The sequence below is a fragment of the Mandrillus leucophaeus genome, unplaced genomic scaffold, assembly GCF_000951045.1.
Source record: "Mandrillus leucophaeus isolate KB7577 unplaced genomic scaffold, Mleu.le_1.0 Scaffold276, whole genome shotgun sequence".
NCBI lineage: Eukaryota > Metazoa > Chordata > Mammalia > Primates > Cercopithecidae > Mandrillus > Mandrillus leucophaeus.
Genome location: NW_012102876.1, coordinates 2975131 through 3002416, shown reverse-complemented (window position 1 = coordinate 3002416; position 27286 = coordinate 2975131). Strand labels below are relative to the sequence as shown.

At 41.5% G+C, this 27286-nt stretch overlaps 1 protein-coding gene across 1 annotated transcript in view; it reads right to left on the bottom strand.

Annotated features, from left to right (window-relative positions):
• Positions 1-1652: 1652 nt before the first annotated feature.
• The window catches only part of LOC105543159 (olfactory receptor 7E24-like), a 64383-nt gene continuing 38749 nt past the window's right edge, over positions 1653-27286 (bottom strand). The window contains 3 exon segments of the mRNA XM_011984953.1: positions 1653-1779; positions 12588-12645; positions 19465-20117. Coding sequence (XP_011840343.1) covers positions 1653-1779; positions 12588-12645; positions 19465-20117 — 838 coding nt within the window.

Below are 27286 nucleotides of genomic sequence, written 5' to 3'. Positions count from 1 at the left end.
GGGCTGTATGCCCTGTAATATTATTCATAATAACCTAGGGACATATTACTCCTAATATCACAGGGGTGTACACCCTTTGACATTATTTGTAATATCCTAGGAAGATATTACTCCTAATATCACAGTGGGTATAAACCCTGTGATATTATTCATAATATCTTAGGAGGATGTCACTTTTAATATCTCACTGGGTGTACACCCTGTGATATTATTCATGATATCCTAGGGAGATATTCCTCCTAATGTCATCAGGGGTATATGCCCTGTGACATCATTTGAAATAGTCTAGGGGGATATTACTTTTAAAGTCACAGGGGTTTACAACCTGTGATATTATGCATAATATCTTACACAGATGTTACTCCTAATGTCACAGGGGTGTACACCCAGTGATATTATTCAGAATATCCTAGGGGGATGTTTCTCCTAATGTCAACGGGGTTTACACCTTGTGATATTATTCGTAGTATCCTAGGAGGATGCTACTTCTAATGTCACAGAAGGTGTACACTCTATGATATTATTTGTTATATACTAGCGGGATGTTTTTACTAATGTCACAATGCTTGTACACCCTGTGATATTATTTGTAATATCCTAGTGGGATGATATTCCTAATGTTGCAGCAGGTGTACACCCTGTGAAATTTTTTGTAATAGTTTTGGAGGATGTTACTTTTAATGTTACATGTGATATACACACAGTGATATTATTTGTAATAGCCTATAGAAATGTTACTCCTAATATCACTGGGGCTCTATACCCTGTAATATTATTTGTAATATCCTAGGGGAATGTTACTACTAATGTCACAGGGGGTGTACACACTGTGATATTATTCATAATATCCTAAAGGTATGTTACTACCAATGTCACAATGCTTGTACACCTTGTGATATTATATCCAATATTCTAGAGGGATGTTACTCCTAGTGTCACAGGGGGTGTACACCCTGTGATATTATCTGTAATATCCTGTGCCAATGTTACTCCTAATGTCACACCTGGTGTACACCTTGTGATATTATTCATAATATTCTGGAAAGATGTTACTCCTCATGTTCCAGTGTGTGTACACCCTGTGATATTATTTGTAATATCCTAGGGGGACATTCCTAATGTTCAAGATGGTACAACTCCTGTGATATTACTCATAATATCTGAGGTAAATGTTACTCCTAATGTCACAGGGGATGTACACCATGTATGTATAGCCCCTGTGATATTATTTGTAATATTCTATGGGGATGTTGTTAATATTACTGGTGGTGTTCACCATGTGTGTACACCCCCTGTGATATTATTCATAATATCCTAGGGAGATATAACTCCTAATATCACAGTGGGTGTACCACATGTGTGTATACCCTTGATATTATTCATAATATCCAGGGCAAACATTACTTCTAATATCACAAAGGGTGTACACCTGGGGATATTTTTCATAATATTTTAGTGAAATATGGCTTCTAATATCACAGTGGGTGTACCCCATGTGTGTACACTTTGTGATAGTATTTTTGATATCTTTGGGAGCTATTACTCTTAATATCACAGTGGGTGTTCACCCTGTGATATTATTTGTATTTGACCTTGCTGGCTTTTTTAACCCACACTACAAGAGGAATGGAACAGATAATAAAATAATGAGATTAAACTGTTCTGCTATGCAACCACTGCAGGACACTTTTAATGTCACTGTTTCTCAGGCTGTAGATGAAGGGGTTCAGCATGGGGGTGATGACTGTGTACAACATGGAGGCCACTGCTGCGCCCTTTCTGGGGGAAGATGAAGGGAACCGCCAAGCAGATATTGAAGCCAAAAGAGCCGCAAGGTTGGACCCTCCATTAGAAATGCTTATAGAAGGACCCCTAGTATGGGGTAATCCCCTCTGGGAAACCAAGCCCCAGTACTCAGAAGAAGAAATAGAATGGGGAACCTCATGAGGACATAGTTTCCTCCCCTCAGGATGGCTGGCCACCGAAGAAGGAAAAATACTTTTGCCTGCGGCTAACCAATGGAAATTACTTAAAACCCTTCACCAAACCTTTCACTTAGGCACTGATAGCACCCATCAGATGGCCAAATTATTATTTACTGGACCAGGTCTTTTCAAAACTATCAAGCAGATAATCCGGGCCTGTGAAGTGTGCCAAAGAAATAATCCCCTGCACTGCAGGCCATACATTTCAATCCCAGTATCTCTAACCTCCTTGTTAAGTTTGTCTCTTCCAGAATCAAAGCTGTAAAACTACAAATGGTTCTTCAAATGGAGTCCCAGATGCAGTCCATGACTAAGATCTACTGTGGACCCCTGGACCGGCCTGCTAGCCCATGCTCCAATGTTAATGACATCAAAGCCACCCCTCCCAAGGAAATCTCAACTGCACAACCCCTACTATGCCCCAATTCAGCAGGAAGCAGTTAGAGCAGTCGTCAGCCAATCTCCCCAACAGCACTTGGGTTTTTCTGTTGTGAAGAGGAACTGAGAGACAGGACTAGCTGGATTTCCTAGGCTGACTAAGAATCCCTAAGCCTTACCTAGTCCTCCATGCCCACGCAGCAATATGGAGACGAAGGGAATTCCCACCTGATGATGAAACCCTCAGCATGGAGGAAACAATTTTATAGTAAGAGAAAAGGATCCCCGAGATGGGAAGAAAACCAAATATGGCAGGAGGGAAATACATGACTATGTTATTGGTGAAGGTGTCACAACATGCAAGATGATATTTAAGTAAACGGTTGTCTGACAGCTACAAGTCTCCTTTAGCAGTGAGTATGCCATTCACATCATAAGATGTGCACACAGTAAGATCTCTTCCTGGTATTATTTTAACTGCTTCAGATACTAAGACTGCTACTGCCGCCACTACTCATAAACAATGGGCCAACCCTTTGCCACTACATCAATTTCCTTACTCAGGTATGCCATGGGTTGCAAGCTCATCTCTTGGACCTGTGTAAGGACTCCTAGAGCTATTCCTGTTTTTTCTGTGACATATAAAGAAAAGCCTTGCCCTGTTGGCAAGCTTAACACTAGGGCTTGGGTTAGGGCCCTCTTTAGGGCCTGGAAAGCCGCTTCTGCTTCAGGTGTCCATCTTACTAAATGGGTATTGGTTTTTTGAGTTTCCTTAATTACTGTATACAATGGTCTGGCTGTTTTGCCGTACCTGGGAATCCATATTTGACAGAAACCTGTTATGCCAGGGAATCCTCTTAGTTGCTTTAGGGTTTTGGGATGAGGATAAGCCAGTATAGGCTGGATACATTCCTTACTGGGGGCCCTGGTGCCTTTGGATAATTTTAGCCCTAAGTATTTAACCTGCTGTGAGCAGAGCTGAGCTTTTGGTTTGGAAATCTTGTAGCCACAGGTGGTGAGGAAATTTAAGAGCACTTGGGTGGCTTGATAGCACAAGGTTTCTGAATAGGCAGCTAAAAGTAAATCATCCATGTACTGAAGGACAAGAGTGTCCAGGTATGAGAATTGGCTCAAGTCTTGGGCTAATGCCTGGCCAAATAGATGGGGGCTATCCCTGAACCCTTGGGGTAAAACAGTCCAGGTGAGTTGAGACGTTAGGTTTGAAGGATCTTCAAAGGCAAACAAGAATTGAGAGTCAGGATGTACAGGGATGCAGAAAAAGGCATCCTTAAGGTCCAGGACTATAAACCACTCTGCTTCCTCTGGTATTTGGGAAAGCAGAGTATAAGGGTTAGGTACAGCTGGGTATAGAGGGACAACAGCCTCATTGATAATCCTGAGATCTTGCACTAACCTCCACTGTCCACTGGGTTTCTGTACTCCTAAAATTGGAGTATTGCAGGGGCTATTGCATGGTTTTACTAGGCCTTGGGCTTTTACATCCTTAGCAATCTTTTGGAGTACTTTTTGGGCCTCGTTTCTAAGGGGGTACTGCCTTTGGTAGGAAAAGGAGGTGGAATCCTTTAGTTTAACTTGAACAGGATGGGCATTTTTTGCTTGTCCATATTGTCCTTCTGTTGCCCAGACTTCAGGATTAATTCCTTCCTCAAGCAGGGGACAACAAATGGGTGTTCCTTCTCCTATGTTCCGTATAAGGGCCCCTGCTTTTGCTAGAATGTCTCTCCCTAACAAGGGAGTGGGGCTTTCAGGCATAATTAGAAAAGCATGTGAAAAGAGTAAAGCTCCCCAGACACAACTTAGTGTCTGGGAGAAGTATCTAGTGACTGGCTGTCCTAGGACCCCTCGGATAGTGACAGATCTGGAGGACAGTTGTCTGGGACAGGAGAGTAAGACTGAGAAGGCCGTGCCAATGTCCAGGAGACAGTTAACCTCCTGGCCCTCAATGGTCAAGCATACCCAGGGCTCTGCGAGGGTGGTGGCATAGGCTGGTGCTTGCCCTGGGCACCCTCAGAGTTTCTACGTATTTTGACTAGAAAAGAGGATTGAAAAATAGAAAACAAATAAACCAACACCCAGCACTGTGTCTGCATTTTGGATATAAGCAATTCACAAGTAATGTTTTCAGATTTCAGAGCAATCCACATTCAGCAATATTGTGCAGTTCTAACAAACTCAATTTTTTAATAATTATTCTATTGATTTTTGTGTTATTCACTTCTTGCTGTACACACCTGCCTTAGAGATACTAGATTCAAGAATGTTCCAAGAACCAGATCATCATATATAACAAATTCATAATTGCTAGAAAATACAGCCTGTCTTTTCTGAAGAAAAATATGTAATAATAACATTCTCTTCACTTTAAGAAAAAGCTTCTTCTAATTAAAAGAAATTAAGAACTCAAACGTATTATTTTATTCTAAGATTGCCACAAGTTCCCTTGATTTAGAACATTTATAAACACTGTGTAACAACTGAGACAAAGTCATCTGGAAATAAAATTATAGTTGACAATTCATAATCAGAAAATATTTCCAGATGCCAGTTAAGTTCTAGTGATTTCATCATTATGTTCTCTGACTTTTCTCCTTCAAGAGTGTAATTGCATACTCAAGTAGGTGGGCCTTGTTTTAAAATTCATGTAAGATATAACTCCTGTCCTTAGCTTAGGCGGACTTGGAGTTTTCATAAGAAAGTTTGGCTGGACATTGTGGTTAATGCTTGTAATCCCAGCACTTTGGGAGGCTGAGATGGGTGGATTACAAGGTCAAGAGATCAAGATTATCCTGAGCAACATGGTGAAACCATGCCTCTATTAAAAATATAAATATTAGCCGAGCATGGCAGCATGCACCTGTCGTCCCAGGTACTCAGGAGGCTGAGACAGGAGAATGGCTTGAACCTGGGAGGCAGAGGCTATAGTGAGCCAAGATCACACCACTGCACTTCCACCTGGGTGACACAGCAAGGCTCCATCTCAAAAACAGAGAGAAAGTTTTAGTTAAATGGACATAACTGGAGATCGCTTCTAAGATAGCTGAATAGGAACAGTTCTGGTCTGCAGCTCCCAGCAAGATTGACGCAGAAGATGGGTGATTTCTGCATTTCCAACTGAGGTACCTGGTTCTTCTCATTGGGACTGTTTGGACAGCGGGTGCAGTGCACAGAGGGCGAGCCGAAGTAGGGCAGGGTATCACCTCGCCCGGGAAGCACAAGGGGTCAGTGGATTTCCCTTTCCTAGCCAAGGGAAGCCGTGACAGACTGTAACTGAAGAAAGGGTACACTGTTGACCAAATACTGCACTTTTCCCATGGTCACAGCAAATGGCAGACCAGGAGATACCCTCCCATGCCTGGCTCGGTGGGTGCCACACCCACAAAGCCTTGCTCACTGCTAGCACAGCAGTCTGAGCTCAACTTGTGGGGCTGCAGCTTGACAGTGGGAGGGGGATCTGCCATTGCTGAGGCTTGAGTAGCTCACAGTGTAAACAAAGCTGCCAGGAAGCTCAAACTGGCTGGAGCCCACCACAGGTCAGCAAGGTCTACTGCCTCACTAGATTTCACCTCTAGGGGCAGAGCATAGCAGAACAAAAGGCAGCAGACAGATTCTGCAGACTTAAACGTCCCTGTCTGAAGCTCTCAAGAGAGCAGTGGTTCTCTCAGCATGGCGTTCAAGCTCCAAGAATGGACATACTGCCTCCTCAAGTGGGTCCCTGGCCCCCATGTAGCCTGACAGGGAGACACCTCCCAGAAGGGGCCCACAGACACCTCAAACAGGTGGATGCCCCTCTCAGATGAAGCTTCCAGAGGAAAGATCAGGCAGCAATATTTGCTGTTCTGCAGCCTCCACTGGTCATACCCAGGCAAACAGGTTCTGGAATGGATCTCCAGGAAACTCCAACAGACCTGCAGCTGAGGGGCCTGACTGTTAGATGGTAAACTAACAAAGAGAAAGGAATAGCATCAATATCAACATCAACATAAAGGACATCCACATGAAAACCCCATCTGTAGGTCATCAATATCAAAGACCAAAGGTAGATAAAACCCCAAAGATGGGGAGAAACCAGAGCAGAAAAGCAAAAAATTTTTAAAAATCAGAGTGCCTCTTCTCCTCCAAAGGATGGCAGCTCCTCGCCAGCAAGGGAACAAAACTGGATGGAGAATGAGCTTAACAAGTTGACAGAAGTAGGCTTCAGAAGGTCAGTAATAACAAACTTCTCTGAGCTAAAGGAGCATGTTCTAATCCATCACAAGGAAGCTAAAAACCTTGAAAAAAGGTTAGACAAATGGCCAACTAGAATAAACAGTGTAGAAGAGACCTTAAATGACCTGATGAAGCTGAAAACCACAGCATGAGAACTTCATGATGCATGCATATCAGTGACTGAAGGTCAAATTAACGAAATAAAGTGAGAAGACTGGAGAAAAAAAGAGAGGTAAAAAAACTAACAAAGCCTCCAAGAAATATGGGACTATGTGAAAAGACCAAACCTACATTTGATTGGTGTACCTGAAAGTGACAGGGAGAATGGAACCAAGTTAGAAAACACTCTTCGGGACATTATTCAGGAGAACTACCCTAACCTAGCAAGACAGGCCAACATTCAAATTCAGGAAATACAGAGAACACCGCAAGAATACTCCTCAAGAAGAGCAACCACAAGACACATAATCATCAGATTCACCAAGGTTGAAATGAAGGAAAATATGTTAAGGGCAGCCAGAGAGAAAGGTTGGGTTATCCACAAAGGAAAGTCCATCAGACTAACAGCATATCTCTTGGCAGAAACCCACAAGCCAGAAGAGAGTGGGGGCCAATATTCAACATTCTTAAAAGAATTTTCAATCCAGAATTTCATATCCAGCCAAACTAAGCTTCACAAGTGAAGGAGAAATAAAATCCTTTACCGACAAGCAAACACTAAGAGATTTTTGTCACCACCAGGCCTGCCTTACAAGAGCTCCTGAAGGAAGCACTAAACATGGAAAGGAACAACCTGTACCAGGCACTGCAAAAACATGCCAAACTGTAAAGATCATCGACACTATGAAGAAACTGCATTAATTAATGGACAAAATAACCAGCTAACATCATAATAACAGGAACAAATTCAAACATACCAATATTAACCTTAAATGTAAATGGGCTAAATGCCCAAATTAAAAGGTACAGACTGGCAAACTGGATAAAGAGACAAGACCCATCAGTGTGCTATATTCAGGAGACCCATCTCATGTGCAAAGATGCACATAGGCTCAAAATAAAGGGTTAGAGGAAAATCTACCAAACAAATGGAAAGCAAAAAAAAAAGCAGAGGTTGCAATCCTAGCCTCTGTTAAAACAGACTTTAAACCAACAAAGATCAAAAGAGACAAAGAAGGCCACTACATAGTGGTAAAGGGATCAATTCACCAAGAAGAGCTAACTATCCTAAATATATGTGCACCCACTACAGGGGCACCCAGATTCATAAAGCAAGTCCTTAGAGACCTACAAAGAGACTTAGACTCCCACACAATAATAATGGGAGACTTTAACACCCCACTGACAATGTTAGATCAATGAGACAGAAGGTTAACAAAGATATCCAGGACTTGAACTCAGCTCTGAAACAAGCAAACCTAATAGACATCTACAGAACTCTCCACCCCAAATCAACAGAATATACATTCTTCTCAGCACCACATCACACTTATTCTAAAATTGACCACATAGTTGGAAGTAAAATACTCCTCAGCAAATGTAAAAGAACAGAAATCATAACAAACTGTCTCTCAGACCACAGTGCAATCAAAGTAGAACTCAGGATTAAGACACTCACTCAAAACTGCACAGCTACATGGAAACTGAGCAACCTGCTCCTGAATGACTACTGGGTAAATAGTGAAATGAAGGCAGAAATAAAGATGTTCTTTAAAACCAATGAGAACAAAGACACAACATACCAGAATCTCTGGGATACATTTAAAGCAGTGTGTAGAGGGAAATTTATAGCACTAAATGCCCACAAGAGAAAAAAGGAAAGATCTAAAATCGACACTCTAACATCACAATGAAAAGAACTAGGTGGCACATGCCTGTAATCCCAGCATTTTGGGAGGCTGAGGCAGGCGAATCACCTGAGGTCAGGAGTTCGAGACCAGACTGACCAACATGGAGATACTCTGTCTCTACTAAAAATACAAAATTAGCCTGGTGTGGTGGCACATGCCTGCAATCCCAGCTACTCAGGAGGCTGAGTTGCTTGGACCCATGAAGGTGGAGGTTGTGGTGAGCCAAGATGGTGCCATTGTACTTCAGCCTCCAGCCTGGGCAACAAAAGGGAAACTCCATCTCAAAAAAAAAAAAAAAAAAAAAAAAGACAACAACAACAAGAACTAGAGAAGCCAGAGCAAACAAACTTAAAAGCTAGCAAAAGGCAAAAAATAAGATCAAAGCAGAACTGAAGAAGATAAGAGAAACAAAAAACCCTTCAAAAAAAAAATCAGTGAATTCAGGAGCTGGTTTTTTGGAAAGATCAACAACATAGATTGCTAGCAAGACTAATGAAGAGGAAAAGAATAAAGAATCAAATAGACACAATAAAAAATGATAAAGGTGATATCACCACCTATCCCACAGAAATAGAAACTACCATCAGAGAATACTATAAACACCTCTATGCTAATAAACTAGAAAATCCAGAAGAAATGGATAAATTCCTGGACACATACACCCTCCCAAGAGTAAACCAGGAAGAAGTTGAATCTCTGAATAGATGAATAAGAGGTTGTGAAATTGAGGCAATAATTACTAGCCTACCAACCAAAAAAAGTCCAGGACCAGACAGATTCACAGCCAAATTCTACCAGAGGTATAAAGAGGAGCTGGTACCATTCCTTCTGAAACTATTACAATCAATAGAAAAAGAGAGAATCCTCCCTAACTCATTTTATAAGGCCAGGATCATCCTGATACCAAAACCTGGCAGAGACACAACAAAAAAAAAGAGAATTTTAGACCAATATTCCTAATGGACATCAATGAGAAAATCCTCAGTAAAATACTGGCAAACCGAATCCAGCAGCACATCAAAAAGCTTATCCACCACAATCAAGTCAGCTTCATCCCTGGGATGCAAATCTGGTTCAACATACACAAATCAATAAACGTAATCCATCACATAAACAGAACCAACAATAAAAACTACATGATTATCTCAATAGATACAGAAAAGGCCTTCGACAAAATTCAACAGACCTTCATGCTAAAAACTCTATATAAACTAGGTATTAATGGAATGTATCTCAAAATAATAAGAGCTGTTTATGACAAACCCACAGCCAATATCATACTGAATGGGCAAAAACTGGAAGCATTCCCTTTGAAAACTGGCACAATTTTGCAATCAGGCAAGAGAAAGAAATAAAGGGTACTCAATTAGGAAAAGAGGAAGTCAAATTCTCTCTGTTTGCAGATGACATGATTGTATATTTAGAAAACCCCATTGTCTCAGCCCAAAATCTCCCTAAGCTGACAAGCAACTTCGGCAAAGTCTCAGGATACAAAATTAATGTGCAAAAATCACAAGTATTCCTATATACCAATAATAGACAAACAAAGAGCCAAATCGTAAGTGAACTCCCATTCACAATTGCAAGAAAGAGAATAAAATACCTAGGAATCCAAATTACAAGAGACGTGAAGGACCTCTTCAAGGAGAACTGCAAACCACTGCTCAGTGAAATAAAAGAGGACACAAACAAATGGAAGAACATTCCATGCTCATGGATAGGAAGATTCAATATTGTGAAAATGACCATATTGCCCAAAGTAATTTACAGATTCAATGCCATCCCCACCAAGCTACCACTGACTTTCTTCACAGAATTGGAAAAAAACTACTTTAAATTTCATATGGAACCAAAAAAGAGACCACATAGCCAAGACAATCCTAAGCAAAGAACAAAGCTGGAGGCAGCATGCTACTAAAAGTCTATAGTAACCAAAACAGCATGGTACTGGTACCAAAACAGAGATATAGACCAATGGAACAGAACAGAGGCCTCAGAAATAACACCACTCATCTACAACCATCTGATCTTTGACAAACCTGACAAAACCAAGCAATGTGGAAAGGATTCCCTATTTAATAAATGGTGCTGGGAAAACTGGCTAGCCATATGTGGAAAACTGAAACTCGATCCCTTCCTTACACTGTATACAGAAATTGACTCGAGATGGATTAAGACTTAAATGTAAGACCTAACATCATAAAAACCCTAGAAGACAACCTAGGCAATACCATTCAAGACATAGGCATGGGCAAAGACTTTGTGAGTAAAACACCAAAAGCAATGGCAACAAAAGCCAAAATAGACAAATGAGATCTAATTAAACTAAAGAGCTTCTGCACAGCAAAGGAAACTACCATCAGAGTGAACAGGCAACCTACAGAATGGGAGAAAATTTTTGCAATCTATCCATCTGACAAAGGGCTAATATCCAGAATCTACAAAGAACTTAAAACAAATTTACAAGAAAGAAACAAACCAACCATCAAAAAGTGGGCAAAGAATTTAAACAGACATTTCTCAAAAGAAGACATTTATGCAGCCAACAGACAAATGAAAAAAATCTCATCATCACTTGTCATCAGAGAAATGCAAATCAAAACCACAATGAGATATCATCTTACACCAGTTAGAATGGTGATCATTAAAAAGTTAGGAAACAACAGATGCTAGAGAGGATGTGGAGAAATAAGAACACTTTCACACTGTTAGTGGGAGTGTAAATTAGTTCAACCATTGTGGAAGACAGTGTGGCAATTCCTCAAGGATCTAGAACTAGAAATACATTTGACCCAGCAATCCCATTACTGGGTATATACCCAAAGGATTAAAAATCATTTTACATAAAGAAACATGCACATGAACGTTTACTGAGGCACTATTCACAACAGCAAAGACTTGGAACCAACCCAAATGTCCATCAAGGATAGACTGGATTAAGAAAATATGAGACATATACACCATTGAATACTATGCAGCCATAAAAAAGGATGAGTTCATGTCCTTTGCAGGGACACGGATAAAGCCTGTAGCCATCATTATAAGCAAACTATCACAAGGACAGAAAACCAAATACTGCAAGTTCTCACTCATAGGTGGGAGTTGAACAATGACAACACATGAACACAATGTGGGGAACATCACACACTAGGGCCTGTCAGGGGGTGGGGGGCTGGGAGAGGGATAGCATTAGGAGAAATATCTAATGTAAATGTTGAGTTAATGGGTGCAGCAAACCAACATGGCCCATGTATACATATGTAATAAACCTGCAGGTTGTGGACATGTACCCTAGAACTTAAAGTATAATAAAAAAATGGACATAACCATAGGCCATCACTTACCACACCGATGTCCATAGTGTTCAATACAGCTGTCAATGATTAAACAATAATGAAGTTCTAAGAACACTTTTGGTTTACTTTTTTTGTCTGGAGTAATGTGAAAGTGTAAAATGTGTGTCAGTCCAAGCAATAAGGTTTACCTGCCCCCGTTTCTTTCTGCCTCTATTTTTTTCCTATTAAATCTATGAAAAGTTCTTCCTTGGTTTTTGAATAATTGGATGCTGTGAATACTAATCAATAGAATCATAGGGCCCACGTCATGACATAGAAACAAACAAGTGTTGTTTTATCATCTCTAGTTCTATGGCACGTTGCTGGAAGGGATGAAAGAACAGGCAGCAAAGAATTGAGTCTGCTGGGCTGGGCATGGTGGCTCACATCTGTGATCCCAGCACTTTGAGAGGCCGAGGCGCGCAGATCACCTGAGGTCTGGAGTTCAAGACCAGCCTGACCAACATGGAGAAACCCCATCTCTACTAAAAATACAAAATTAGCTGGCCATGGTGGTGCATGCCTGTTACCCCACTTACTCAGTAGGCTGAGCAAAAGAATCACTTGAACTTGGGAGGTGGAAGTTGCCATGAGCTGAGATCACACCATTGCACTCCAGCCTGGGCAACAAGAGCAAAACTCTGTCTCAGAAAAAAAAAGATTCAAGTATGTCGAAGTCACACTGATCACAGCCAATTTTTGTGAACCAAGGAAGGTTCTATTCAATAATTAACATAGAGTTTTACTTTTGCTCTCTCCTGTGTGCCAAGCAAAATATAGACTCTGGGGAATCAGAAACAAAAGGAACTCACTTGTTCCTCTCACAATACTCAGTACTTACTGAGATGAGGACAAAATAAAATGTCCTGTCTGGAATGCAGGGAAACCAGAACTTCAGGTCAGGGGATATTTCCGTTGAATTGTATGGAGATTAAGGTTAAAATATTATGAATGTATCTAAAATTCACTTTGTCTTTACTTTATGCATCTATCACATAGACATCATGCAGTGGGCATCCACGATAGGTTTGTTGCTCACTTCCGTTGGATCAACAAGAAATGAACTCAGATGACAGTGATGAGTCTCAGAGTGAGAGGAGGTGCCAGCTGGGCTTCCTTGGTTGAGTAGAGGCTCAGAAAGCTGTGAAACTCACTCATTTCCCTGCATCAGGACTTCCTTTGGTCCTAGATGATTAATATTGAAGATATAAGCTTAAAATATTCCTAACACCAGGATTTGTGCATGTGTTTTCTTCCCCAAGAAAGCTATAAACAGTAAAAATTTTGCTGAAAGTTTCCCTGTGTCCTCTGTCCCGTCCCCCTCCCCGAAAACTAAAAGGAATGTTAACTACTCATTTTTCTGTGACCAGCGGACCTTATCTATGCTCCCAATTCTAATTCCTTGTAACCGTACCTTGTAGGGTCCTATAAGATCCTGTCTCCTTTGCCATGCCACTGCAAGGTCATAAAGTAGGTAAAACCTAAGTTGCAATTCCAGTTTTCCTCAAAATCTAAGACATGTCACAAAATAATTTACTGCCTTTGTTTCTCGCTCTGGTAACATCTTCCTACCACACCTATTTCCTGCCTTAAAGAGTTTATAAGGAAATTGTATAATTTAACTCTGGCTACCCACTGGAGACCCCTTCCACACTGTGGAAGTTTTGTACTTTCTCTCAGCTCGATAAAGTCTACAACTGTTTCTCTCTCTCGGTCCGTGTCTCTCTCACTCGCCATGGTCAGCTGCCACACCAGTTCTTTGGCATCGCTAGGCAAGAACCTTAGGCGTTACAAGAGGACGGGCATCTCGCCCCTTGCCATACAGATAAGTAGAAAGGGTGGTATTCAAAATTAATGGCCAGTCTCTAAGTGCCAGGCACTGAACTTCATGGCCTTCCAACACTCAAAAAGTTTTGGGCAGAGGTCAGAGGTCTTAACCATAGCCATATCTGAGTTGCATTTTGAAACAGTTTCCAGCTTCCTCAATAGGAATGGAAACCAAATGAATTTATGACTCCTTTGAAGAAGTTGATATATGCAAGGAAAGCAAGGAGTAGGGGCAAGGGCAAGAGAGAGGTGCCCCTCGAATGATCCTGTGCCAATTCTTTCTGGCATCTTTCATGTGATCTCAGCTGCCTTTTCTATACTTGACACAGTGAATGTGGCACTCACAGCTCTAGCTGTGGTCTACCAGGAACCCCCAAAGGGAAGGACACAGTGAGCAGGGGCATCTGCCCCAGTGACAAGGATTTGAGAGGGCAGATTGGATGCAGGGAGACGACTGGCCAAATGCCATGTGTCTGGACTTAGACTGCCTGGTTCAAATGGGACTTCACCCTTTTTGACTTCATGATCTGGTACAAGTTATATGAAAATGCGTTGCTCCTTTTCTAGTCTGTAAAATGATAATGAAATGTGTACTAGTAACTGGGAGAAGACTATGCCGATGAAACAAAGCAAGTTGCATAGACCACACAGCTAAGAAGCTGGCATTTATGAAGCCCTCAGTAAGAGTTCTTGATGCCATGGTATCTGCCATCTTCCTTTTTATCCTCATCATCACCTTCATAATCTTTCTGTTGTGCTTAGGGAATCGTTTAGAGGGACTCATTCCCTGCTCTCATGGGTGAGATGTCTATGAAAAGGACAACCAGTGTGGGAGGAAAGCAAAATTTTGAATAAGATTTCTGAGACCCCTACCACAACCAAGAACAGAAACTCCACAGTCCGCTGAGCTGACACTTTGCACATCGGTCTCCCCGCATCTGCCCACCACACTCTCCTGTTTGCACTGAGGATGAGGAAACAAAACGAGGCTCCCGACCATCCCTCAGCACTCACTGAGCTGCACTTGCCATCTGCTGGGCCATGACCACAAAGAGCAGATCTGCTGTCCTCCCTGCATGGTACACAGTGGAGGCTCAGACTCCATCCTCAAGACTGGCAAGACGACAGGGTAAGATGAGCTTCCTGATGCAGATGATGGGTGTGGAGCCCACTGGACTAGAACCTCACACTGCAGGACTGGAGGCACAGACTGAGTATTTACTATTCTATGGCCTGCGGGACCCAAGGCACAGAGCTTCTCATTAGCCAAAGTCGCCCAAATTCCCCAGCCTCTAAGGATTTCCTCATAATAAGGCAAGAAGAAGGGAAAAGTAACTGTCCGTAGAAGCGTTGGGGCTCTTCCTCTAATCAGGAGAAAGCTGGTGTGTATTATTCACTTCTTTCTTTTATTTGTAAAGATTCAACTGCTTTAATTTTCATCTCTTATTATGGTAAAATATACCATGTATACACATTAAAAATTATAAATATATATGATTTCATATAGAATGGTCAGTATAAACATTCACAATCTCCACTATTTTTAAGTTTACAGTTTAATGACATTAAGTACATTCACATTGTTTAGCAACCATCACCACCATCACCTCCAGAACATTTTTATCTTTCAATAGAAACTGTACCCATTAAACAAACCCTCCATTCCTCTCTCTTGCCCACCCCTGGGGGCCACCATTCTATTTTGCAACTCTATGAGTTTACCCTAGAGACTTGATATAAGTGGAATCATACTGTGTTTATCTTCTCTGTTTGTTTGTTTGTTTTAAACAGAGTCTTTCTCTGTCACCCAGGCTGAAGTGCAGTGGCATGATTTTGGCTCACTGCAACCTCCACCTCCTGGGTTCAAGTGATTCTCAAGTCTCAGTCTCCCGAGTAGCTGGGATTACAGATGTGCACCACCATGCCCAACTAATTTTTGTATTCTTAGTAGAGGCGAGTTTTTGCCATGTTGGCCAGTCTGGTCTTGAACTCCTGACCTCAAGTGACTCTCCCACCTCAGCCTCCCAATGTGCTGAAATTACAGGTGTGGGAAACTGAGCCTGCTCGTGTTTATCCTTTTGGGATTTATTTATTTCACTGACAATAATGTCTTCAAGGTTCATTCATGTTGCAGCCTGTGTCAGAAGTGCCAGCCTTTTTTCTTTCTTTCTTTCTTTTTTTTTTTTTTAAATGGAGTCTCACTTTGTTGCACACGCTGGAATGCAGTAACACAATCTGGGCTCACTGCAACCTCCGCCTCCCAGGTTCAAGTGATTCTTGTGTCTCAGTCTCCTGAATATCTGTGACTACAGGCGCACGCCACCACGCCTGGCTAATGTTTTGCATTTTTAGTAGAGACAGGTTTTCACCATGTTGTGCAGGATGGTCTTGAACTCGTGACTTCAGGTGAGCAGCCCACCTTGGCCTCCCAAGATGCTGGGATAACAGGCGTGAGCCACCGCGCTGGCCAGAGGTGCCTGCCTTTTTAAGGCTGAATAGTCTTCCATTGTATGAATGAACTGCATTGCGCTTTTCATTCATCTGTCCATGGACGCTTGGGTTGCTTCTACATTTTGGCTGTTGTGAAGAATGCTGCTATGAATATTGGTGTGCAAATATCTCTTCCACTCCTGGCTTCTAATTGTTTTTCGTAGGTACCCACAAATGCAACTCTGATCATCTGATAATTCTGTTTTTCATTTTTCAAATACACTCCATACTATTTTCCCTGTTCCTGCACAATTCTATATTCCCTCCAATCATGTTCGAGCATTCCCTCTAGTTTCACCAATGCTTGTTTGTTTATCATATCCATCCTAATGTGTGGTATCACATTTTTGGTGTGATTTGCACTTCCCTAAGATTCGTGATTTTGAACATCATTTTATATGCTTAATGGCCATTGCTGTATCTTTTTTAGGGACATGTCTACTCAAGTCTTCTGACCATTGTTAATGGGATGCCTTAGGTTTCTTGTTGTTTAGATCTAGCTGTTCTTTATATATTATGGATATCAGCCTCTTTTCAGATATATGATTTGCAAATATTTTTCCTAATCCATGGGTTATCTTTTCACTCAGTTCACAGTGTTTTTTGATGCACAAAAGTGTTTGTCATTTAGATGTAATCCAAGGAATCTACTTTTCTTTTGTTGCCTATGCTTTTGGTTTCATATCCCAGAAAGCATCGTCCACTCTGATGTCATAAAGGTTTTGCCAGTGTTTTCTTTTAGGCATGTTATAGTTTTAGCTCTTGGGCTTAGGTCTTTGATCTGGTTGGTGTTAATTTTTGCATCTGGTGTGACATAGGGTCCTCCTTCATTCTTCTGCATGTGAAAATCAAGTTTCTCTAACACCATTTGTTAAAAAGGCTGCTTTTCCACCAATGGACTTTCTTGGCACATATGTTAAAAATTATTTGAACATATATGTGGGAAGTTATTTCTGGGCTCAAAAACAAACAAACAATAACAGATAAAAATACAGCATGGGCTGGGCGTGGTTGCTGAAGCCTGTAATCCCAGCTCTTCGAGAGGCCAAGGGGGGCGTCATCTGAGGTTGGGAGTTCAAGATCAGCCTGACCAACAGGGCAAATCCCCATCTCTATTAAAAATACAAAATTAGCTGGGAGTGGTAGTGAATGCCACTTATCCCAGCTACTTGAGAGGCTGAGGCAAGAGAATCGCTTAAACCCAGGAGGCAGAAGTTGTGGTGAGCCGAGATCGTACCATTGCACTCCAGCCTAGGCAACAAGAGCAAAACTCTGTCTCAATTAAAAATATAGATAGATAGATAGATAGATAGATAGATAGATAGATAGATAGATAGATAGCATGATTTCAAGAGTCCCAATCTAGCCTCAAAAAGAAGCGTATAGAAGAGTTTGATTGGAGTAGAAAGGTAATAGCTTAAAAATCAGCATAATGAGAAAGTTAGGATGCTTCTTTCCAAGCCATCTGGAAATATGCAATAGATTCCTATGAACTAAAATTTCCACACTGTACTATCAAACAGTAGAACTCATAAGTTCCATATTTCTGTATTTTTGTACCCAATTATCAACTTCTCTTCATTCCCCATCCCACCCCTTTTCTTCCCAGCCTCTGTTAACCACCTTTGTACTCTCCACTTTCATCAGATTCCTTTTGTGTGTATGTGTGTGATGGAGTCACATTCTGTTGCCCAGGTTGGAGTATAGAGGCATGATCTTGGCTCACTGCAATCTCCGCCTCCTAGTTTCAAGTGATTCTGCTGCCTCAGCCTCCCAAGTAGCTGGGACTACAGGCATGCACGACCACACCTGGCTAATTTTTGTATTTTTAGGAGAGTTGGGGTTTCACCATGTTTGCCAAGCTGGTCTCGAACTCCTGGCCTGAAGTGATCCATCTGATTTGGCCTCCCAAAGTGCTGGGATTACAGGCATGAGCCACAACACCTGGCCAAGATTTTCTTTTTTGTTCCTACATATAAGCGAGAACATGTAATGTTTGTCATTCTGCACCTGGCTTATTTCACTTAATATACTGACTTGCAATCTCATCCGTTTTTGCTGCAGTAGAGAGGATTTTATTCATTTTTAGGTTGAATAATACTTCATTGTGTGTGTATACCACCGTGTCTTAATTGAAACAATTTTTTTTTAAAAAACAAATATTTAAAAAATGTCTCAGAATGGGAAACTTTAGGGATACTGTGACCATTGTATTCTTTTCTATTTCCCATTTTATGTATATACAAGTGTGAAATAAAACAGCAATCAATGTGTGTATAAATCTATAACTTCAACAAATGTAAAGTGAAAATGCCAAGTGGTAAGAAAGAACAGCATAATAAAAATCTGTATGGTATTAAAGGACAATGCATTTGAAGATAATATTTGAAGAAATTATATTACAATTAACTTCTGTTCTTACTCATCGGAGCTTGATCCCTCTAGGAGCTTCATCATTGGAACCATCTCTGGTGTTAAAAAAAAAAAAAAAAAAGTCTGCATGCCCACACAGGTGCAAGTAAATCAGAATCTCAGGTAATGAGATCCAGTCCTCATCATTTGGAAGCTCCCTAGGTGACTTCAGTCAAAGCCAAGATTGAGGACTGGTGATATGGATCTCTACACATAACCTGCCTAAATAGATTCCCTAGAAGCAGTTTATAAACAAATTCCACATGAACTGTGGAAAAGGATATGAATTTGATGTACAGTATGTCCTCACTTAGCATCTTTGAAAGTCTCTTGGAAACTGCACCTTTAAGCAAAATTTTGTAGAGCGAAACCACTTATTCTTCATCAACATTATAACTAAACAACTTTGGACAAAACACTGGTGTTGGAGGACCTGCTATACATTGTTTCCATAAAGTCAGTTTTCAGGGGATTACAAAATGAAGTGAGGACTTCCTGTATATAAAGGTGGTTGTGATTTCACCTGGACGACAGGGTTATTGCTCAGAAACTAAAGGAGGCCTCCCAGGTATAGAGGATTCAGTCATGATGTTTATGCTGAACAAAGGATCCCAGAATACTCACCCTTTCCAGTTAAAGGCATAATGAAGAAAGCAATATTCACATAGGAAATGTGAAAAGGAATAAAAGCCATCAAGCAACAAAACTAATGTGACCAAGGGGTTAGGATTTGCAGATGTAGAGATGTAATGTGGTTGCCCTTTCTAAACCACACAAGAGAAAGGATGGAATAGATCATGAGTTTAGACTGTTCTGCTGTGCAGGCACCATAGGGCACTTTGAATGTCCCTGTTTCTCAGGCTGTAGATGAAGGGGTTCAGCATGGGGGTGAGCATAGCATACATCACTGATGCCACCACACAATTCCTGGGGGATGGTGACACAGCTGAAGTCAGGTACACTCCAATATTGTTCTATAAAATAAGCAAACAACTGCCAGGTGAGAGCCACAGGTGGAGAAGGCTTTATACTTCCCATCTGACGATGGAATTCTTAGAATGGAAGAGGCAATTTTAGAGTAAGAAAAAAGGATCCCTGAAGTGGGAAGAAAACCAAGCATAGTGCTATCTAAATATATGAATATGCCCAGGAAAAAAGACACCAAAACTAGGGAGACACAGAGGTGAGGATTCATGATGACGGGGTAGTGCAGGGGGTGACAGATGGCCACAAATCAGTCATAGGCCATCACAGTCAGGAGCATATCTTCTATACATGCAAAAAGGACAAAGAAAGACACCTGTGTCAGGCAGCCCGCATACGAGATGACTCTGCTATGCGACTGCATGTCCACAATCACCTTGGGAACCGTGGCCGAGGTGAAACTGATGTCAGCCAAGGACAGGTTGGAGAGGAAGAAGTACATGGGGGTGTGGAGGTGGGAGTCAGAGCTGACAGCCAGGATGATGAGCAGGTTCCCCAGCACCGTGACCAGGTACATGGACAGCGATAGCCCAGCGAGGACGGGCTGCAGTTTTGGATCCTCTGAGAGTACCAGGAGGAGGAATTCGGAGACACCTGTGAGATTCTGTGGCTCTGTGTGACTTGGACACCTTGAGGAAGAAAAGACGATTGGAAAAATAAAAGATAAAAACCAGCCCTTAATGCTGTGTGTATATTTTGGATACAAGCAATTCACAAGGACCATTTTCACACTTGAGGACCATACACCGTCAGCAATATTTCTCAGTTGTGACAAACCCAAAAATCTCAGAATTATTACATGATTTACTCTTTTGCTTTTCAACTCTTTCTCTACATACCTACTTTAGAGAAAATCCACCAAAGAATGTTAGAAGACCAAAACGTAACATGTAACAAATCCATGATCTCAGTAAAATACGGCCTACTCTTTTCAGAAAAAAATAAAATGCAATAAAAAATGTTCTTCTCTCTTTAAGAAAAAGATGTCAGTCTAATTGAAAGGAATTAAGAAGCAGTGAAATACATTTTATTTTATTGTGACACTGTGCTACAAATTCCTTTGATGTAGAATATTTATAAGCATTATACAAGAGCTAGGACCACACTATCTAAAAACAAAATCAAACCTTATAGTTCTTAGTCAGAAGACCTTTCTATGTGCCAGTTACTTTTCATATTTATTATCATCCTTAAGTTTTCTGACATAATTTCTCCATAAAAGTAAATGCACACTCAAGTATGGGAGCTGTGCTTCCAAATTAATTGAATATATAACTCTTGGCCGAGCATGATGGCTCACACCTGTAATCTCAGCACTTTGGGAGGCTGAGGCTGGTGGATCACATGAGGTCAGGCCAACATGGCGAAACCCCGTCTCTAGTAAAAGTACAAAATTAGCCAGGCGTGGTGGGGGGGCACCTGTAACCCCAGCTACTCAAAAGGCTGAAGCAGGAGAATCCCTTAGAACCTGGGAGGTGGAGGTTGTACACCCTATGATATTATTTTTAATATCCTAGGGAAATATTACTCCTAATATCATAGTGAGCGTACACCCTGTGATATTAATTGTAATAACCTACAGAGATATTACTCCTAATAATACAGTGGGTGTACACCCTGTGACATTATTCATAGTAACCTACAGGGATATGACGCCTAATATTACAGTGGGTGTACACTCTGTGATATTATTCGTAATGTCCTTGGAAGATATTACTCCTAATATCAAAGTGGCTGTACAACACATATGTATACTCTGTGATATAATTTGTAATATCCCAGAGAGATATTTCTCCTAATATCACAGTGGGTGTATGCTCTGTGAAATTATTCATAGTATCCTAAAGAGATATTGCTCCCAGTATCACAGTGGGTGTACACCCTGTGATATCACTCATAATATCCTAGGGAGATATTATTTCTAATATTACAGTGGGTATACACTCTGTGATATTATTTGTAATATCCTAGGGAGATATTACTCCTAATATTACAGTGGGTGTACATTGTGTGTGGACACCCTGTGATGTTATTCATAATATTCTAGGAAGAAATTACTCCTAATGTCACGGTGGGTGTACAGCATGTATGTACATCCTTTGATGTTATTCGTAACATCCTAGGGAGCTATTACTCCTCATATCACAGTGGAAGTACACCATGTGTGTATATTCTGTGATGTTATTCATAATATCTTAGAAAGTTCTTATGCCTAATGTCACAGTGGATGCATACCATGTGTGTATGCTCTGTAATGTTATTCATAATACCCTAGGGAGATATTTCTCCTAATATCACAGTGGGTGTACATCATCTGTGTACATCTTGTGCAGTTATTTGTTATATCCTAATTAGATATTGCTCCTAATATCACAGTGGGTGTACATAATGGGTGTACATTCTGTGATGTCATTCATAATATCCTAGGGAGGTACTCCTCCTAGTGTCATAGTGGGTGTAGAGCCTGTGATATTATTCGTAATATCCTTGGGAGGTGTTACTCCTAATATCAGAGTGGGTGTACACCGTGTGATATTATTTGTAATATCCTAGGGAGATATTACTGTATACCCTGTGATATTATTTGTAACATTTTAGGGAGATATTTCTCCTAAAGTCACAGTGGGTGTACACCCTGTAATATTCTTCCTAATATCACAGTGGGTGTACACCATGTGTGATATTGTTCCTAATATCCACAGTGGGGGAGGATAATATTCCTTCCAATATCACAGAAAGTGTCCACCCCCTGTGATATTGTTCCTAATATCCAGGGAAAAAGAGGATGACATTATTCCAAATATCACCCGGGATGTGCACCCCTCCTGTGATATCCAGGGATAGAAAGAATGATATTACTTCCATTATCGCAGGGGGTGCACACCACCCCTGTGATATTGCTGATAATATTCCGGGGGGTAGAGGATGATATTACTACCAATATCACAAGGTGTGTACACACCTGCTGTGATATTTTTCCTAATGTTCTGTAAAACCGAACATGTTACCCCCAATATCGCAGGGGGTGTTAACCCCCTATGATATTGTTTCTAATATCCAGGGAAGGAGAGTATGATATTACTCCCAATATCACAGGGGGTGTACACCTTTTTGTGATAATGTTTCTAATATCCGGCGAAACAGAGGATGATATTACTCCCAATATCGCAGAGGGTGGACACCCCCCTGTGATATTGTTCTTAATATTCAAACAGGCAAAGGAAAAATATCACAGCAGGTGTGTACACATCCTGCGATATTGGGACACCCCTGAGAAAGAGAATGCGCCCCTGAGGGTAGGCCTATGAACGCCCGTAAGAAGGGATGAAATAAGCTCCGGTCTCCTGTAGCGCTCCCAGGCTTATTAGGACAGGAAATTCCCACCTAATACATTTTGGTCAGACAGGTTGTCTGCTCTCAAACCCTGTCTCCTGATAAGATGTTATCAATGACAATGTGTGCCCGAAACTTCATTAGCAATTTTAATTTCGCCCCATTCTGTGGTCCTGTGATCTTGCCCTGCCTCCACTTGCTTTGTGATATTCTATTACCTTGTGAAGCGTGTGATCTCTGTGACCCACACCCTATTCGTGCACTCCCTCCCCTTTTGTAATCCCAGCACTTTGAGAGGCCAAGGCTGGAGGATTGCTTGAGCCCAGGAGTTTGAGATCAGCCTGGGCAACATAGTGAGACCCTGTGTCTACAAAAAATAAAATAAATCGGGTGTGCTGGCAAGTGCTTGTAGTCCCTGCTACTTGGGAAGCTGAAGAAGGGGGGTCGTTTGAGCCCTGGAGGCTAAGGCTGCAGTGAGCTGAGGTTGCGCCACTGCACTCCAGCTGGTGACAGAGTGAGACCCTGCCTCAAAAAAAAAAAAAAAAACAACAACAGAGGATTTTGTAATGTGAGTGGAGGTATGGAAAAGAAGTGAAGGCCATTGCAACACAACTCAAAGGAATATGGTCGGAGGCTACTCGCCTCGGCCCCTCTTCACCTCAGGGACCACACCACAGCTCCACAACACATAATGAATGATAATTCAAGCCAAAGGCCAAGGAGGAAAAAAAGTGAAGCCTAGGGGAGGAGGGAGTGAAAGACTGAGCAAAGGCATTTGAGACCACAAGGAGCTGTGGGAGAGGACAGGAGAGGCTCCCAAGAGATCCTCAGGGAATTCATGAGCATGAAGGACAAAGGCTGAGCATACCCTGTGAACTCAGTAGAGTAAAAGAAGCACTAACCATTCTCTAGTCAACATGAGACTTTGGTGGGTTCCTTGAGTGAGAAAGAGAAAATCGTTCTTGATCTCCTTGTGGGTTCCATGTGGTATGCTGGCTGAACAATAGCAAGTATGGATGATGGAGGCTGCACTGATCCACACTCAGTGGTTAAGGGCGGAGAAAGAGGTTATAAATGTTGTTGAAAGAGCAAAGGAATGACACATTCATTTATGTAAGGGGGCTTGACCAATGTTAGGAGGAACAAGAGAGCTCTTGCCCCACAAGGCACTGGGTGCTCACTATCTTATTATAGGGACCCCAGACATTGCGAAGACTCCTTCCCGGTCCCCCTTTGGCCCTGGGTAGTCCAAAAAATGCCCTTGAGCACCATCTAATTTAGGTCATTGCATGCCATGGGATTCTTTGCAGCCTGTCACATCTTACTCTGGGAGGAGTGGCAAGGAAGTTAGTTCTCCGGATCTAACTAGCCCTAGAGAGGCAGCTTGCATAGAGGGAAGCAAAGCACTTTGGAATCAGAACACTTGGGTCGAAATCTTTCTCTGTCACTTCCCAACTCAGTTTCTCGATAAATTTCTGTTTGTTTTTGAGACAGTGTGTCACCCTGTCACCCAGGCTGAAGTGCAGTGGTGCGATCGTGGCTCACTGCAGCCTCGACCTCCCAGGCTCAGGTGATCCTCCCACCTCAGCCTTCTGAGTAGCTGGGACTATAGACTTGCACCACCATGTCAGCTAACCTTTTGTATTTTTTGTAGAGATGGAGTTTTGCCATGTTGCCCGGGCTGCTCTAGAACTCCTGGAGTCAAGCGATCTGCCTGCCTTGGCCTCCCAAAGTGCCACTGCTCCCCACCAATTTTAGGTAAGTTTTTAATGACTTTGAAATTCATTTGGAGTGAAAAACAGACATAATGTCAGCTATGCAAATAACTGTTGTGAGAAGAAAGGTAGGTAGACAAACATGTCAGATTTGACAGAGCATCATTTGGAATGTAGTCAGTATTGGATAAATGGCAGATAATAACATGAGGGACACTAAATACCACGATGTATCCAGAAAGCAGCAGCCATAATACATGAAGTTCATAGAAGCCATTTCCTGGTTCACATTTCATCCACATCTACATTCCTTCATCAAACATCAACTGGGCACCCATCAAGGGTTAGACACTGTTTTAGGAGGAGAGGATATAGCTTTGAATGAGAAAGACATGGGCCCCGCCTTCGAGTTGCTCAGAGCCTACTGAGAGAGGCAAACAATCACTGAAATCTGCCATGGTAAGTACTAAAAATGGCATTGTCCCCAGGGCACCAACGAGAAAGGGCTTGACTGGGGAAATGGGAAGAGGGAAAGAGATATATATCTTTCAGAGCCCAACACAGGGTTTAAAACACAGTACGTCCTAAATAAATATTGAATACTGAATTAATAAGTAAATGGTGCTCGCAGAGTTTAACTGATTTGCACAAGATTACTTGGCTAATAAGCAGCAGGGCTGGTGCAGATACACGTTCTGTGACTCTCTCTTTCAACACTGAGTAAAGGGAAAAAATGAACAACCAGTGAATGATTCTGCCTGGCCTGGAAGAGCAAAGATTCAAATGATTTTATTTTCTCCCAAATTGTTTTCATAGATTATGAGATGGCTCCATCTGACCAGCAGAGGGCAGGCTTGGATGGCACTAGCATCCCAGGCCCTCTGACCAGAGTCATCATCTGTGCCTTTGCTCTGCCGAGATGGTGATTTTTTTTTTAGGGAGGGGAAAAAACAACAACAACAACGACAAAACCTACAGAGCTGAAAGTGTTTTCCAAATTATCCCAACATCCTGTCCTATTTATTGGATGGCTGGATCTGGATAGAAATAGGGCTTCATACTGTGTTTAGTTCCCTGGATCCCTTGTAACCTATTTCCTTTCATCAGCCCAAAAGTAGCTTTAAACTCTTCTCCTTTGGCAGAGATGGGTGTGAGCTAGAACAGGAGGAAAGGGGTAAATAAATAAGTCAGGAAAAGCTTCTTCTTAGATGGTAACATTTACTTTTTGTCAAATTTGAAACATTTTTGACCTTTATATTTTCAAACGCGTTTTTCAATCCTTCTCATACTCTTCAGGGATTCCAATTACATATACCTTATGTCACCTGAAATTGTCTCACAGGTCAACACGATTCTATTTGTTTCTTTATTTATCAATCTTCCTTTCATCTGTGCGTCAATTTTTTGTAGTTTCTTTTGATTTGTCTTCAAGTTTATCACACCTTTCTTCTGCAATGTCCAATCTTCTCTTCAACCCATCCAGTAAATTGCTCATTTCCAATCTTGTATTTTTCAGTTCTACAATTGTCATTTGGTTTTTATAGTTTTAATTTTTGAGCTGAAACTCCTCATCTCTGTAATCATTCTGTCCACCTTTCCTTCAAATTCTTAAACACATTTATAATAGTTGTTTGAAAGTCTTTGTCTACTAACTCCTACATCCATGTCATCTCTGGGACTATTTATATTGACCATTTTTTTCCTGATTATGAATCACATTTTCTAGCTTTTTTCATATCTAGTAATTTTTTTATTATACACTGGACCAGCTGAATTGGAGAGCTTAGACTATATTTTCCTTTGAAGAGCATGGAGTTTTATTTTAGCACGCACTTAAGCTACTAGCAGATCATTTTGATCCTATTGAGGCTTGGTTTTACGTCTTTTTAGGGTGGGTCTAGAGTTGCCCTTACTTCAGGCAATGATCCTTAATTCTAACATGTGCTCTTTTTAACATCTCAATTAAATTCTCTGAGTTTTCAATGGGATTGCTTCACTTTGAATGGTTGGAATGTGAACATCTCCAAGCACTGTGTGACCTCTGGAATCATTTCTCAGCTCCCCAGGAACTCTTCTCTGTTAGGCCTTGTGTAGTCTTACCCTGCATATGTGCAGCTTAGTATTCAAAGACCCAATGGGTTCTCTATGCATATTTTTAAAGTTCCTGTTCTGTACAGTATTCTCTTCTCCAGTACCCTGTCCCACAAATTCTGGCCACCTCAGTAGCCCCAAACTCTATTTCTATTTCTTCCACTCAGCAAAACTTTAGAGAACTGCAGTCTCTTCCCAAATCATTTTGTTAAGTTTCTCTTCTGTTAAGCCTCACAATCCTGTGACTTCTAATGTCCACTGACTGACAACAGTTGCCTCATATATTTTGTTCCGTTTTGTTGTCATTGATAGTGGGAGGAGAACTCTGATAACTCTACAATGGGAGATATAGAAAGTCAGGAGGTAGACTGGGCGCAGTGGCTCAAGCCTGTAATCCCAGCACTTTGGGAGGCCGAGACGGGCGGATCATGGGGTCAGGAGATCGAGACCATCCTGACTAACATGGTGAAACCCTGTCTCTACTAAAAATACAAAAAACTAGCCGGGCGAGGTGGCCTGTGCCTGTAGTCCCAGCTACTTGGGAGGCTGAGGCAGGAGAATGGCGTAAACCCGGAAGGCGGAGCTTGCAGTGAGCTGAGATCCGGCCACTGCACTCCAGCCTGGGCGACAGAGCGATACTCCGTCTCAAAAATAAATAA